Source organism: Jatropha curcas, chromosome 9 (assembly GCF_041381405.1).
Source record: "Jatropha curcas cultivar XTBG-Jc1 chromosome 9, XTBG_Jcur_1.0, whole genome shotgun sequence".
Classification (NCBI taxonomy): Eukaryota; Viridiplantae; Streptophyta; class Magnoliopsida; order Malpighiales; family Euphorbiaceae; genus Jatropha; species Jatropha curcas.
The window spans coordinates 6,322,420-6,338,391 of NC_143159.1; the positions used below are offsets into that span (position 1 = coordinate 6,322,420).

At 32.6% G+C, this 15,972-nt stretch overlaps 4 protein-coding genes across 6 annotated transcripts; 1 reads left to right on the top strand and 3 right to left on the bottom strand.

Moving 5' to 3' along the window:
• Positions 1-466: 466 nt before the first annotated feature.
• Positions 467-3,078, bottom strand: LOC105638912 (hypothetical protein). 2 transcript variants are annotated; one of them, XM_012222810.4, is made up of 3 exons: positions 2,933-3,078; positions 940-1,202; positions 467-655 (listed from the first exon to the last, which is right to left on the bottom strand). In XM_012222810.4, the coding sequence occupies exons 2-3, from the start codon at positions 1,196-1,198 to the stop codon at positions 606-608; spliced, it is 309 nt and encodes a 102-aa protein (XP_012078200.1). In that variant the 5' UTR covers positions 1,199-1,202; positions 2,933-3,078; the 3' UTR covers positions 467-605. The 2 variants fall into 2 exon arrangements, with proteins under 2 accessions (XP_012078200.1, XP_089582124.1); XM_089725998.1 differs by lacking the exon at positions 2,933-3,078 and adding an exon at positions 2,896-2,914.
• A 143-nt stretch (positions 3,079-3,221) lies between these two features.
• On the top strand, positions 3,222-5,663 carry LOC105638911 (RING/U-box superfamily protein). 2 transcript variants are annotated; one of them, XR_002284941.3, is made up of 3 exons: positions 3,222-4,368; positions 5,160-5,231; positions 5,489-5,663. XR_002284941.3 is itself a non-coding variant. In XM_020681242.3 (2 exons), exons 1-2 carry the CDS (start codon positions 3,297-3,299, stop codon positions 5,530-5,532), a joined length of 1,116 nt encoding a protein of 371 aa, XP_020536901.1. In that variant the 5' UTR covers positions 3,222-3,296; the 3' UTR covers positions 5,533-5,663. The 2 variants fall into 2 exon arrangements, 1 of the variants encoding a protein (XP_020536901.1); XM_020681242.3 differs by lacking the exon at positions 5,160-5,231.
• A 6-nt stretch (positions 5,664-5,669) lies between these two features.
• On the bottom strand, positions 5,670-10,818 carry LOC105638913 (YbaK/aminoacyl-tRNA synthetase-associated domain-containing protein). The gene is made up of 12 exons (XM_012222812.4): positions 10,665-10,818; positions 9,974-10,033; positions 9,814-9,867; positions 9,633-9,693; positions 9,441-9,517; positions 9,279-9,328; positions 8,391-8,473; positions 7,498-7,568; positions 7,262-7,418; positions 6,584-6,726; positions 6,406-6,504; positions 5,670-6,142 (listed from the first exon to the last, which is right to left on the bottom strand). Exons 1-12 carry the CDS (start codon positions 10,701-10,703, stop codon positions 6,071-6,073), a joined length of 966 nt encoding a protein of 321 aa, XP_012078202.1. The 5' UTR covers positions 10,704-10,818; the 3' UTR covers positions 5,670-6,070.
• Positions 10,819-13,967: 3,149 nt separating this feature from the next.
• On the bottom strand, positions 13,968-15,196 carry LOC105638914 (Integrase-type DNA-binding superfamily protein). The gene has a single exon (XM_089725665.1). It carries the CDS (start codon positions 14,984-14,986, stop codon positions 14,288-14,290), a length of 699 nt encoding a protein of 232 aa, XP_089581791.1. The 5' UTR covers positions 14,987-15,196; the 3' UTR covers positions 13,968-14,287.
• Positions 15,197-15,972: the final 776 nt, after the last annotated feature.

Below are 15,972 nucleotides of genomic sequence, written 5' to 3' on the forward strand. Positions count from 1 at the left end.
ACAATAAAAAAATAATACAAATAACATTTTATTTTTAAAAGTTAAAATAATTTTTTGATAATTTTCATACTTTTTCTAGAATTAATGGGATAATAATTTGATAACTTGAAAATGCTGGCTCACATCCATCTAATTAATTTGATTAATCAACTTTTTATGAGTTGATTTTTTTTTTCATACCCCAGAAGAAGTTTCTGAATACATAGATTAGAGTTTCAAAAGCATTACATAAAATTATGGTGGCATCAAAGTACTGTGGCAATTCCAATGTCATTGCATTTGGGCCTGAAGCAGGACTCTTGCCTGCTTAGCCTGCCTACTGGACTGGACTCTTTTTTTTAAATCTTGGGGGCGGAATCGTAATTGCTGTACCTGCAATTTTGGGACCTAAAAATCTGGGCCGACGACAGTTTGAACTAACTAATTAACTACTTAGCTGACCAAAATTATTGTCAGTTAGCGAAGATTTCAAAATTCAAAACCCATAAATGCAATAATTTAGTTTTCTAGCAGTCTTGTGTCTCACAACTTTCCAAAAGAAGAAACATCAGCAGAAAAAAAAAAGGCAGCTAAAATTGTAACTCCCTGTGGAATTGCAATGCCATCTACTTTTCCGGGCCCTGTTTGTCAAACTCCCATATGACGCCTCCATCCTCTGAAATACCAGAACAAATAGATACACATTGGCATCAATTTCTGTCGAATACTTGAAATGGCGGAGTAAAGGTAAGGCTATCATCAAGATATAGGTACAAGTCATGTCAAATGATACATGAAATGTAAATTCCAGAATTTCACAAAGAAAGCATCTCCCAAGTTCACTATAGTTGTTATTCCAACAGTTCACTTGAGCTAGACCAACAACCTCATCAAATGTAACACTACCACCTGAGAATTATTTTTGCCAATATTGTATTGTAGACAAGTTAGATATGATACCTTTAACTTTCTTGTTTATCCAGATCTCTAGAAGCATGCCAGCACCAATTCCACCAGCAATACATGCCCCATAGAATGCAATTGCAGAGGGTAGAGATCTTCGAGGAAGGAAATAATAATCTGGAATTTGCCTGATCTTTTTTGGAAGCCTCTTCTTTATAATTTGTTTAGCACCAGCACTAGGATCCTTCTGCAATTCACTGCCTATGGCTTTCCAGTCAACCCCTTTCAATGGATCTTTGGGCTCTTCAATTCCCATGACTCTGTAAATTTACAAATTATAAGAAATGTGATCAAGAAACTACTTTGAAACAGAACCCTGTAGAAAGAAAGAAACGAATAGAACTATGAACATGGTAAAAGTGAAGCATATGAACCAAACAATAATCAGTGGACCTGTTTTTTAAGTCTAGAAACACGACCAGTTCACAATTGATTTATAAGAGTAAAATTTAAAACAGTTGTATCTCTATTTATCTTTTTCTTTTCCTAGCAAAAAGAAAGAAAAACAAAGGCAGGCAAAAAAAGAGAGATTTTTTAGAACGATATGTATTATGTGAATATACAACACATACAAGTAAATATACACAAAATATCAGCTTTCTAATGAATGCCTTTATAAATTGCTAAATTACACTTCTAATTAGGGAACCTATTCTCAATCATCTTGGACAAGGATGAAGGAGAAAAGCATATAATGTTCTTGTACTGATATAATACCACCACAAGGAGAAGTTATTTGAATATGATATAAGGTTTTGGTTCCATATTTTCCCAACAATGACCAGGCATCTGCCAAAATGTAACCATATTTATCACTTATAAGATAATTGAGAACTTGATATACAATGCAAGTCTTTTGCCCATATACTTTCAGCACATAATGATAATAATCGTACAAACCTTTTATTCCACAAAAAAATATAGAAATTTACAAAATTATGCACAGGTGCTATCAAAAATACCATGATGACGAGTAGGGATCAATACAGTTTGCCAAAAAGAATTCTTATTCGTCCCACAAATAAAGTTATTCTAAACAATCTCTCAGATGAACATGAAATGAACAAGAATATGCATCAGCTAATGCTTTAAGGTAATGTGAAAAAAAAAAAATCATGGTTCGAACAATAGTAAACTCAAAATCAACAAAGTTTAGACAGGTATTTCCCCATTAGAGTAAATGCTAATAAGGAAATCAACTTTTTTTTCACCTGAACAAATGAAAATCCTTGAGAATTTCCAAAAAAGAAGCATGAGTTAGTTCTCTACTTCAGGTGATTTACTTGTTTTGAGTCTTAGTCCTTATCTAGTTTATTGGAAACTTTTTATATTCATAATTCAACGAGTCTCTATAACTATCAACTTGATATATCATTTACAATAGATGTTTGATAATAAAATATTGAATGATTAACGGGCTTTTTAAAGGCGCACATGCCTTGTGTGAGATTTCTCTGTTCTCTCGACATAAAATGACTGAGAAAAAAATACAATAGGAACTCTGGATGACTGGATCTCGGTCCAATGCAGCTGACTAGATTATATGCATTCATTTTAGAAGGAACTTCCAATCACATCAGTATTACATTTCAAATCATCAGTCAAGTTATTTGAACAACAATATTAAACGAATAGACAAGCTTAGGTGAAACAATAACAAAGAAACAATTGCCAAGTCATTGAAACAAATCAACAAGCATGTGGCGTGCAGATGCACCAAAGCCCACAACTAGAAAAACAGTAAAAAGACCCATATTTGCAGTTGCAGTAAATAAAAAATCCAATTCAATACGCACTTCTCATAGATCAAATTGAAAACGAAACCAAATTGAATTCTTGAGTAATTTAACATTAACAACAGCAAATCCATCAAAATAGGCCATATGCATCTCAAAACAAAGATAACTAAAGAAAAGAAAAACACCAAAATCTTGACTGAGAAACAAATATTACGGTCGATAAGAATCAACAGAGATATTAAAAGGTTTACCTTGACTGAGAAGCTTTTGTTTCTTTTGAAGGATTTCTTAATTCATCGAAAATTTTTTTTTTGGCCACTTAAAAAACTAGAAGGGTAATTTCGTCAAAAGCAAATAACTAACAGACGCTAAGACCTTTTTCCGGAAGGTAGCCGTCAACCTTTCCCTCGCAATTCAAATTAAAAACGGTTTCTTCTTTTACAAATCTCAGTCATTCTCTGCTTGCTAGAGAAGAAATAGTGCGAATGAAGACGCTGCAAACAAATCCTAACAGCATCTTCATGGAAAGTGAAAATAGAAACAAATAAAGAAAGGATTGCTTTATGCAACCCAGAAAAGCCATTCTTTTCTTTCTGCATTCGCACATGTTTATAAATGACCTCCAATTTGGTTTCTTCTTCCCAAGATACAATCTTTTTCCAAAACAAGCATAAACCCATAAACCAAAAACAATTAAAAAGAAAAAAGAAAAGAAACCCATTTGGTTTCAAGATCCCACCAGGAAAAATCATGTCTTTGAGCCCACCAAGAACAAGAATTCATGAAACAACAAGAACCTACCAGCCCTACTGGTGCTACCAATGTCACAGAATGGTAAGAATTGTTGCCTCAAACCCATCAGAAATAATTTGTCCTAGATGTTCAGGGCAGTTCCTTTGTGAAATTGAAATGAACAGACCAAGACTGGTTGTTGATTTCACTGCTTTTGATCCTTCCCCAGAAGCTCGCTTACTTGAAGCTCTATCTCTCATGCCTGACCCACCAGTAATTAGAAGACCAAGTTCACGTCTTCTTGATAATCTTGAACCAGAATCTCGTGGCAGGTCTTGGTTACGAAGAAGAAATAGATTGAACTCTGATGATGAAGTACGTCCACGTAGAGGTCAAGAGGAACCTGGAATCCAATCTAGACCAAGAACGTGGATTGTTCTTAGACCAATTGATCCTTTCACTCCTATTGAATCCAATAACCCAATTCCTCCAAGAGTTAATCCAAGAGACTACTTTTTTGGTCCAGGACTAAATGAATTGATTGAAGAATTGACCCAAAATGACCGGCCAGTGCCGCCTCCAGCGCCTGAGGCAGTTATAGGGAAAATACCAACAGTGAAAATTATGGAAAGTCATTTGCTCCATGACTCAACTTGTCCAGTATGCAAAGAAGAGTTCAAGATCGGAGGGGAGGCAAAGGAATTGCCTTGTAAACATATATACCATGCTGAGTGTATTGAGCCTTGGTTAAGGTTGCATAACTCTTGCCCTGTTTGCAGAAAAGAGTTACCAGCTGTTACTGAAAATAGCAGTCGTGAAGGTTGTGATGGTCATGTTAGCGAGGATGGAGATGGTAGGGACGGAAGGTGCCTGAGGTTGAGGAGGCAATTGGCTAATTTATGGCCGTTTCGTCCAAGATATGGGAGAATTAGTCCTCATGGAGAAGCTCACGAAGGTGAGATTCGAATTCTTGATCTATCTTTAGCAAATTAATATAATGTATTGATATTACCAATAAACTTTGACTATGTGATATTAAAGTCATCTTCAAAATAGCAAGTTTTAAGTTCAAACTCCAGTCCACAAATATAAATATATATAATAAATTTTTGATACTAAAGGTTTCTAATATTTATTGAATCTCTGATGTCTAAGCTTTTAGTTCTCTTCAACTGCAGCATAGGTCTAAGATAAAAACATCGTAGCCTGATTAGTTATTAAAATATTGGAATTCCATCCTTGTGGAAATAAAGAAGTGGGTGTTCAATTGATTTTCGAGAATTCAATTGATTTTGTAGAACCGCTATATAAAAGACAAAGCATCTCTAATAAGGGTAAAATAAAAGGCTAACGATACACACACACACACACACACACACACACACACACACACATATATATTATATATATATATATATATATGTATGTATGTATTAGTTTATAAATAATGGGAGGTAAAAGAAGTCTAAAACTTCATGAATGAATTCTATTATCAAATGCATTGAATTTTTTGCAAATGTTCATGTTTGAAAGTACAAGATCACCAAAATAGGAATTAGGAATTTATAATTGCACTGCAGATTATGCTTTCAACAGTTTGCTTGCGAATTTTCCTTTGTACTGAATTGAACTTCATTAATTCTTCCAGATGTTAACACATTGCAATATTCTTTAGCCTAGCCATAAAATGGTAGCTGGTCTTGCTAAAACAATTTTATATCTACGTGATGTTTATATGTTTGTTAGGAATCTAAGGGTTTAAACTAGTTATGGAAGGGAACTGTGGAAAAGATATCATGTATAGCTGATGCATTACTGGTATGTCATTTCACCTTTCACTCTTTCACTAATTGCTTCCAATTTTTAGCTCCCATAAAAGCTTTTCTCTATCTTACATTGATTTTGGAAAACTTAAATTACTATCAACTATAAATTTATACTTCTAAACTGTTAAATCCAAAGCATCATTCTGCTCCACCTCTTTTTATAGTACCACAAATTGTATGAATCATTTTTGCAGGACTAAACTGTTTCATATAATACCATTTCGTTTTTTTTTTTTTGTTCTTGTCCAGGACTGAGATGGCTTCGTAGGTTACAACAGTATTTTATGCATTGAATAATTGTGCATCAGAGAAATTACCTCAACAAAGTGATTTCTTGATTCTTAGTCATAGTGCTGTCATCTCTATGTACTATACAAAACTACTCTTTTACCATAAAGATATTGATGAAAATAGTGTTCAAATATTGCAATTATTTAATCAAACACAACTGTTTATTGCATAACACCAGATATATTCAATTGTACCATCACGTTCACAAGTTTCCACCAAATGGATTTGGTAATCTTTCTATTTTAATTTTTTTTATAACACAAAAGTCCACTCTCTTTCCTAATAATTTGACAGGTTCTATTGCCACAAATGTTGAACAAGGTTGAGCCTAGACAATTGTATCAAACCATCAACAAGATTAAACAAAACGTTAAACATCGTTTGCAACAAAAACAACATTTGCCAAAGCTGAAAAAATGTTTAGAATAATAATCAATTTTGAAATGTGTAAACTATGCACCGCTTTGGATAAGTGCATATTTAAATGCAGTTTCATTTTCATGTGCTCTCTAGTGGATTCATCTGACAGTCGGGGCAAGTTCATAATGGCTTTGGATGATGATGAGTGCCTGCATAAAATCCCTGTGCATAGGCTGTGTTCTTGAACATTATCTGCAATAAATAACACCCTCGTGATATGCATAACCCTGATTTTACATTAAAATATTTCCACAAGGAAAGAATCTAGATCATATCATAGCATCAGAAGATGAACAAGAAATGCTGCAAGTCATTCTATTAAATGAAACCCTTAGTACCACAAAAAAGAAGTCATAATAAGAAATGAAGCCTTAATCATTGCAGAAAACCAAACGTAAGTTTCGTGTGCAAGCACATTGTTATAGTAAATGATATAAGAAATGATAGCTACTCACAGCAAGACTTCTCAAATCTGAGCTAAGATGCTTTCTCATACTGTCAGCAACAATACTTCCAAGTTGATCACCATGTTGCTTGATAGAATCCTCTTTAATCTATAAACAGAACTTCCTTGAGCCCAACTCAAATATGACATTGATGTGGGATATGTAAATGGTGCAGCACCAAACATACCTCTGAAAGCAAAACATTAGATGTTTTATTCAGAATCTCTTCCACGAGAAGTCCAGCATCTGAGAAAACACTGGGTTGATGTGCAGCAACAGCCGTCTTGTCTTTCACATTTTTTACAGTGCCTGGTGCCTTCTCAGTTTTTACTACATCAATGAAAGCAAACATTACAAAAAAATTACAATAAACAAGAAGCCACACAGAAAAATCAAGGTCTAACTAATTGACACGAAATGCGCATCAAACAACAAGTAAGCCGTTCCACGGCATGCTTTCTCCATTTATATAATTTATTTTGTGTCGGTCAAACTAATTAATTTCATATGTCAAATCACTAGCCTCATCAAGACAGATAAATAAAAATTTCCACTGTTCTCCATAGTCCTGAATAGAATTCATTATTACACACAAGGTCTGCTACAGAAAATGCACAGGACTCATTTCCAAGTTCTCCAGAGTACCAGATTTTTTGAAAATTCCCCATATGTCTACATTAGGAGGACAAAGGATCGTCCCCAACTATAGAGAGTAGAAACAACTCAAAGAGATTCAGAAAAACTCTGCAACGATGGGCATAACTACAGAAAATGGCCAATAAAAAAAATGCCCCAAACTGCTAATGCCTACTGCTAGCATCTAGAACTCAGAAAACAACTGAGAAGTAAAATCACATTTAAGTACCTGCTGCAGCTGCAGGCTTCTTCTCTGCAGAAACAGGATTTTCAGTATGACTTTGCAAAGGAACTGCCTTTACTGGAGGATCAGAGAGAACAGTGGAATCAGATGGAACAAAAGCAGCCAGATCAGGAGGTTGATCCTTTCCAACTGGTGGATTAGCCTACAAGTTAAGATTAGTATTGTTTATTCAAAGGGTCTTTTCTTGGCGAGTTAATATAGCAAACTTAACCCTGAATCACCTCCAAGTCAACATATGAGGGCTCTCTCCCAATTGATTTTAGAAATTTGTCAAGATCACGAGCATGAAGAGCTGAAGAATAAGTAATTATTAGCAATCAGAATAAGGTTGTAAAACTCACAACAAACTAACTTGACAACTCTATAAAAATGTCAAAACTTAGATGTGGATGAACAATAATTAGCAGAATAGAGGCCCAAAAACAAAAAATAAAGAAGAAAATATCAACCAGTTATAATAAAGGAAGCTCCGAAAGAATCTTGTTTCATAAAATTAAGAATAAGCAAGAAAGGGCGCATCAGGATATCCAACAAAGAATAAGCCTTTTAAGGAAATAAAGTTAGTAATTTCTATGTCTATAACCTAACTACAAGACCTAAACCTTACAAGGAGAAAAATAAGTGATCTGCTTAAATTAAGCACTGCCTTTATTTACCTCTAAATTAATGCAAATCCTTTTTTTTTTTTTAAAAATATATAACTTGCCAAGCAGAAAACTTGGGGGAAACTGAATAAAAAACCCTCTATAGCTATAATGCAATAATCAGAGACGAGCCAACTCTAGTTTGGGTGTTGATTCAATTTTCCACAACATTTGGCGTAAACTAGAGACAGGACTTTGATAATGTGATTGTCTTCATTCTCAATCTTTACTTTCAAATTTTATATTTGGCATTTGATTTGTTCACAATATCCAACAACCCTATTATCCCCTGTCTACACATTGCGCATTCAAAGTGACAACTGAAATAGAGTTCACAAGTTCCAATGAATTAATACGATGCAAATACTAGGGAAAAAAGAGTAACACATAATGAATAAGACATATACTAAACGAAACTCAATGTAAAAGAACAAGAAAAATTACATGAGAAAAAACCTATTCATACTTACAAATTGACATCTCATTAGATAGAGGATGGAAGAAACAATGCTCCTGTGTCCTGAATCCTTTATCCAGCAACAGTGAAACATGCCTATACATAACAAAGGATGAATATTACATGGAAATTGTCTTATATATATACTAAACTACTTCCTGCTAGGAACAGTAATAGCAGGAAATTATATAAATTCAAAAAAAGCAACCAAACGGAAGCCTGTTTCTCGCAAGGCTCTAATTTGGTTCTACCAAATACAACTTCTAATCAAAATACCAATCACATCATGAAAAACAATTCAATGATTACAAATAACCTAGGTCAAAATAGTCACTCAAGCACCCTAAAAACTGAGTCAGAGAAACTTTACTTCTCAACTTATTAGTTATTACCACCGCACTCCAATCAATTAATAAACAGATAACATAGCAAGGACTTTTACAGTTTTATTCTGATATCATTTCTGATAAAATAGGATGACTCTATCCAGTCAACAAATATATGATATTTTCTTTTCAATCTGGGGATGAATGTTGTGAAGGTAAAGATCTAGAAAAAGTCATGCTCACTAAGCGGGATGAATTTTTTTCTTAAGGTGGGATTGAAGTTAGGGTTTGACACTGAAGAGGAGAATTCATTTCTCAAAAGAACTGATTAAACATCTGATCAGGTATTACCAAAAGAAGCATTACTAATTATATGCAGTATCAGCAAGACAAGAAAAGGCATAAGATTTCGATATCACTCTTATAACAAGATTAATCAAGGCCAAAGATAAAAATATAACTTATCAAGGCCAAAGGTAGAGAACTGCAAATGCATTTCAATAGAGGAAAAACTCAAAGACTTGAAGAAATGGAGGTAAAATCAATTTCAACAGCAAATAAGTTCTGATGCATACCGTGCTGACTCATTAATAACTGCAAAAGGAGTAACACAGCCTAATGGAACCTTGCAAAACAAAGAGGAAAAACTTCAAATGGTGAATGACACTTGAATTTTAGGAAAGAAAACAGGGGAAATGTCAGGAGTCAGCATGGACTCGGCATGCTGGAGGCATTACCTGAAGTATCTCGCCCAATGCTTCTTCAGGGGCCATTCTTATACCTCCTTTCCCCAACCCAAGCCTTTGCGACAAAACTGCTCAACCTTAAAGGCATAAGTGACTCCCTTTAATATTCAACAAAATCAAATATATAAACTTAGGCAAGCACAAACTTGATCATGCCTGTTATATCAAACACATAATACTCACCTTTCATATCTACTTTGGTATCCGCCAAAGCAGAAACAATGTAAAACCTACTTTTTTTGTCCTGCATGTATAATCAAGCGTGTTAAATGAGTTCCAAACAGAGGAATTTAAATGGCTGCCTAAAATCTGTCAGAACAATTAGTAACTTTGACATTTCTTCTAAATTCTTATTATCCTTTACCTTCAAGAATAAATTCTTACTTAGTCCACCTCCTTTGTCTCCAACATATTTTGCCTGATACAAAAGTCATTTTCTTGCATCAGCAGATCTGTATATAATATATGGAATGTGAATGTTGAAAAATACATGCAAACTAGATTTCTGGGAAAAAAAGGTTTACCTGTTCTTCAACTGTCAAAGCAGCAGGATGTTCATACTGAGCAAAATCAATTTGAAGCTCCTAAAAACAAGCCAATGAGTATATTAGTTAAAAGAATTCAGAACACAGAATGGAATAAAGAAATCCTGAAATGTTCCAAAAAGAATTCTTTTCAAGTAATTACAGCTCAAGATCAAAAAGAAAAATGCTAGTTCTTTACAAAAGCAAGCTAGCAAATATTACTACAGTAACTTGCAAAAGTCCCAACTCATAATCCCAAAAAACTAGTTAATGGGATTTTTCTTCTTTTGAATAGGCATCTCCTAGCCCAATTTCAGCTTCTCCAGCACAGCTAGAATGCTAGATGCTCGTTGACATCATTTGAAAGGAGGTATTCAGGAAATTATCATTAATACAATCACTACAAATAATTTAATATAAAATTCAACAAATATACCATTTGCATTGTACATTAACATCGAATTAGCAACTAGGGGGAAAAACTTTTGCTTTATACTTGGTCCTTTTACACTTGAGACGAACAGTATATAAAGCCCATTAAGTAAACGATGATGAAAATCAACATCAACATAACAAAAAGGAAAAACGAAGCAAACCCAGATCAGATTTCAGTCAATGTGAATAATAGTAATGAATCAACCAGTCAATTCTCAACAATTAATAAATAACAGTGAAGACTAAAGAGTCGAACCTTCAATCGAGTAAGCAGCTGGTCTTTTGTATAACCCATACGTGTTCTTCGAGGTAATCTGCTTGTCGACGAAAAGAAGAGGTAACAATTGTAGAAGGGAAGAAGACGATACTATAAACTGTTTCACGCCCATTTCCTGCTATGCTAGGGTTAGACTTAAAACGACGTGGTTTTTAGGGTTAAGGGTTGGGTCAAGAATCGGTTGCTGCGGGCTTTTTTTTTAGGCTTTCCGAGTCCGATTCCACCTTGGGCCACAACTGGCCCAATTCATGAATATGACAAAAAGTAATTAAAATAACATTAGGGTTTATCAAACTTTGATCGAAGTGTACATTGATCAAGATAATATTGAATGAAAACTAAAAAATGAGTAGAAATCAGATGAAATTATGGAAAATAGGTTTCAAATGAAAAGTTTATGTGCATTTTTCCATTTGATAACGCTAGAAATTTTTTGTTTACTTTGAAAATGTGTGGATATAGAAAAAAATAATTTTACTTGCAAAAATAATTAGATAGAATATCTTTGACTCAGTCAATTGATAATGAGAAAATGATATTTGGATAAACATCAATATCCATTATATTTATTATTGAATAAAAAATAATTTTGCAAAAAGAAATTGCGAGGAAAAAAGAATAATATAAAATATGACACGTAATGTATCTTTTTCAAAATAAAAATAGGATCATTCTATGATATTTCAGTCTCAAAAGTTTGCTTGTTTTTCTCATATGGAGCCTACAGCTCAATCAAATCAAAAGAAAACTACATCAGAAGCTGTCTTCTTGATTTGATGATTCATCCAGTATAATAGTCTCTACAAAATCAAATCTAATTACATTAAAATGCCCTGAATAATGTCAATTTAAGCCTAAATAACTTCTCTTAATTACTACTATAAGAAGAAAAGAAAATTCTTCACTCCACCAATTATTAAAATATGGTTTCTAGATAATTTGGTTGCTGTCCAACTCATATCAGGTAATGTTTTTTCTTCCGGGGCAGTTTAACAGTTGATCACACAATTTCAAAGTCGTGTGATCAAACATATTCACAGAGAAGTGAACCATTGTATGGATTACATTTTTATATGTGTAAGAAACTATCTGTTAAAGACTCATCTTCTCATACAACCGCCTCCTGATATAGCAGAATGACTTCTTCAAGATTGTATAAAGGTTTCTTATGCTAGACTTTCAATGTTTACTGAGAGCTTTTGCTCTCCAGTTGTTACCAAAAAATATGGGTTTTCCAATTCAAATTCCCTATTAATTTAGATTAATCTCTTTGAATTTATCCTAAAAATAGGAATAAATCACTCACATGTAGCTGTTTTGTGTAACACATCCATATTGTATAATTATATGTCTACAAAAATTGGATTATCTGCCTAAGGAATTGAATTTGTGATCATTACATTACATTTTATATAATATGATATAAAAAAAAAAAAAAGAGGCAATAACAATATTATAATGTATAAGTAGTGAATTCTAGGATTGATTGATGCATCCTAGATCACATGATGTGTTGTGTATATCTCATGTTGAGATGTACTGTGCATTCAAATCAGACAACAACAAATATTACTATTGTGGGACCAAAATCCAATTGTGGACCCATTTAATAGTATCTTTGTGGGCCCATTTAAGGAATGGAGTCTGTTTTTTTAGAAAAAAAAAAAAAAGTAGAGTAACATGGGCCCATTAGTGCACAACTAGAAGAGGCTACATACAATGTAGAACATTGAAAGAAAACAAATTTAAGAATGGGACACCATGTCCTTAAACCCACGAGTCACTGAAGGACAGGTCATGTGGTATTGGCTTAAGCAACTGGTTCACACTTCACACACTCAACTCAAGTGCATTGACCAGCCTTCCAAAAAGATTGGCCGAAAAGTAATAATTTGGGTTCAATCTAATCCTACCATTAATAAAGTTGATTTTGATTAAGACATATCATATGTTATCGTAAGACTCACTTTCATCTAAGCATCATAGATTACTTTTAAGGTATAAATACTATTTAATCTTTTTTTTCATTAAAATGTCATGTTCAAAAATAGAGGATAATAACTTTAAAGGTAGTATTTAACTATTATTTGAGTGTTTTGTAGCATATTATTCATATTCATATTAGTATTTAAATGTTGAAAGAGCGTCTTATCAAACATTACTTTATTTAACATTTAACGAAACACAAATAGAACAGTTAACTGCTAATAGTTTATTAAAATAAGTAATCTTGCCGCACAAACTTAAATACTCTGTTAGCGTAAAAATTTAGCATTTCTCTCTTTGAATTGATTTTGTATGCATTAACATAAAAAAAAAAATGTCCCGGAATAAAATTATATAATTATTGCAAAAATACTAATATGAAAATTTCCAACTTTAAATATTTATTGCAAAAATAAAAAAATTATGCAATTACCGACACGAATTTAAAATGTCGTATTTGGACCATAAAGATATCAGAATTGATGATGCGATGAATTTTGCAGTTTCAGAAAAACGAAAGGATATCAATTATTACAATTGTTTTTTGTTGTTTTTGTGCGTAAAATGTCATATTCTGCAGTGCAAAAGGTTGACTCGCAGTTGAAATTCGAGTTCCAGATATACAGGAAGATGATGACATTTATATACCAACAATCTAAAATCTTTCCTAGATTTACTTGTTTGTAATATTATGGTACTGCACAAATTACAAATTTAATTAGTTTAATTACTTGTAATTAAACTAATTACAGCATTTGTTTATAATCTGACACTTTCACCAAGCAAAAGGAACTTTCGAGTTTCAAGTAATTTGATCTCTCCAAAGTCATATGGAACTGATGAAATCGTTTCTTTAAATTATAATCTACATGCATTTTTATCTGTAATTTAAAGTTTTAATATGAGTTCCAATAGATATTGTTTGTGTTCGAAAATAAGAAAGCGTTTAAATAATCTAAATTAATACAACAAAATATTTATTAATTTGATTAAATTACCTTCATCTCACCTAATTAACCTGATCTCAATAATTTTCTTTTCATTAATTTGCTACTGAGAAAGAAAAAGAAAAAAATTTAAAAAAAAATTTTAAAAGTATGTTTAGTAGATATAAGAGTAAAATTGAAAATCAATTAATTAATACTTCTTATAATTCTTGCAACGACAAATTATTTTGGGATAAGATAATTTCTTAAGAAAGATATATATAATTAGAGATAGAGAGTAATATCCATTAATTAAATTTATATAAATTAACTTAATTTGATAGTACTAGCTTATAGAACAATAAATTAGTACAGCTAAATAAAAAAATAATTTTATTCAATTACAAAATTTAAATAATAGTAACACACTTAATTTGAACATATATTTTGATAATAGTACATAAGAATTGAATATATAGGAAACACTCACATGAGGAAGTCCAAAAAAATGTTTCCTTCCCCATGTGAGTTTCTATTAATCTATTTTCCTAAAAATGAATACACTAACATATTAACTTATATGTCACTTTGTCAGTAATAATAATGCCTTACACCAAAATACATGAAAATAATATGAATTAATGGACAAAAAGAATATGAAATTTAAAAAAAAAAAAAAAAATTGAAGCACTACTCTGCAAAGCTCCACAGTCGAAGATCATCACCTTCGAAGAAATCATCGATGGTCACCATTGGCGGATTGAACATGAAACTTTGATGATCAAGAAACTTTGGTGATTGGAGTTGCAGCTGATCTTCAAAATTATACCATGAAGAGTATTCCAGCATTTTGTTAATAATAGGAGCCTCACTTTCATATGACCCAAAAGACTGCATTAGTGACACGTCATCATAGTCAAGTTGATCCGACGGTGAGGAAGACATTGATGATGATGGTGATGGGGAAGTGTTGATGGTGGTGGTGGTGGTGGTGGTGGTGGTGACGGTGGTGATGGGGGTGGCATTGTCGGAAAAACTATTGGCAGCAGCAGCAGCAATTCTTTGAATAGATTTAGGGGACATGACAGTGTCAGGGGTAAAATGGGAATTAGCAGAAGAAAGATGAGGGAAGTTGAGATTAGCAGAAGAGCCTTTAAGACATAAAAGAGCAGCATCATAAGCTCTAGCAGCAGCTTCAGGTGTAGAATAAGAGCCTAACCAAATTCTTGTTTTTTGATTTGGTGCTCTTATTTCTGATACCCAAGAACCCCAACTTCTCATTCTTACTCCTTTATACTTCTTTTTATTTGATGATGATGACGGCGAAGAAGATGACATTTTCTTGTTGTTGGACTGTTCTGATTGGATCTTGTGCTCGCTTTTCACCATTGATAAGCTCTTTTTCTTGATGGATCTTGATTCTTTAAGGCAGTCGTAGTAGAAGTAGTAGGAGCAGTATTCTTGAAATATGTTTTTTTTTTTTTTTTTTTCACTTTTCTTGATCTTGAATCTTGCTAGTAAAGACTTGGTTTTCTTTTCTTGTTCTGGTTCTTTGAAAGAGATGATGATGTGAGAAAAAAGAATGAGATGGGAACTGAAATGAGAGACAAAGGTTTGGTATTTATAGATAGTTGGGGTCAGGTTATAATAATATGAAATTACCAAATTATTCCTCTTCTAGTAAAGGAACAGCAATACTCTATGTCCATAGTAGTTTCCTCACACAAACACTTGAATGTAAAATGGGTGACAGGTATTTTCAAGCTCATTCAAATTCAAAAATTTATGTTTATATTTTACATTTCGAAGATTTATGTGAAAATGACTTGTCTTTCCAAAGCGTGGTCAAACTTATGCCAGATAATTAAATCACATCAGATCATATATAGCAAATAATAATAATAATATAATCAATAAAATATTGATCAAGATAATAAACCATTTCGCGTTTAATTTCAAAAAAATACATTTTACCGAAAAGATAAAAAAATTTTACGCTCTACAGTTCGAGAGCAAGTACTTCTCCTGATTATTAAAAAAAAAATTGCAAATATGTAGAATTTGGCAAATGTGGGAGTAATATGAGTACTTAACAAGTTAACTAATTAATTTCTTAATTTTATAATTTGCAGATTTTCATTTCTTCATCTTTTTCAGGAAGTCTTGCATAAATATATGATCTTTTTTCTTTATTTTTTTAAAGATATATATAAATATAAAAGAATATAGAGAAAAAGGTAATGACAATAAGACTCTAACCCACATGCAGCAATGAAAGACCAACATGGAAAAAGTTAACCAAAAGCACATTACTGTTTTTAGAATTTTTTTTCTCTTGATCATCAACTTACATAGCAAGAAACCTTCCTCAGTTC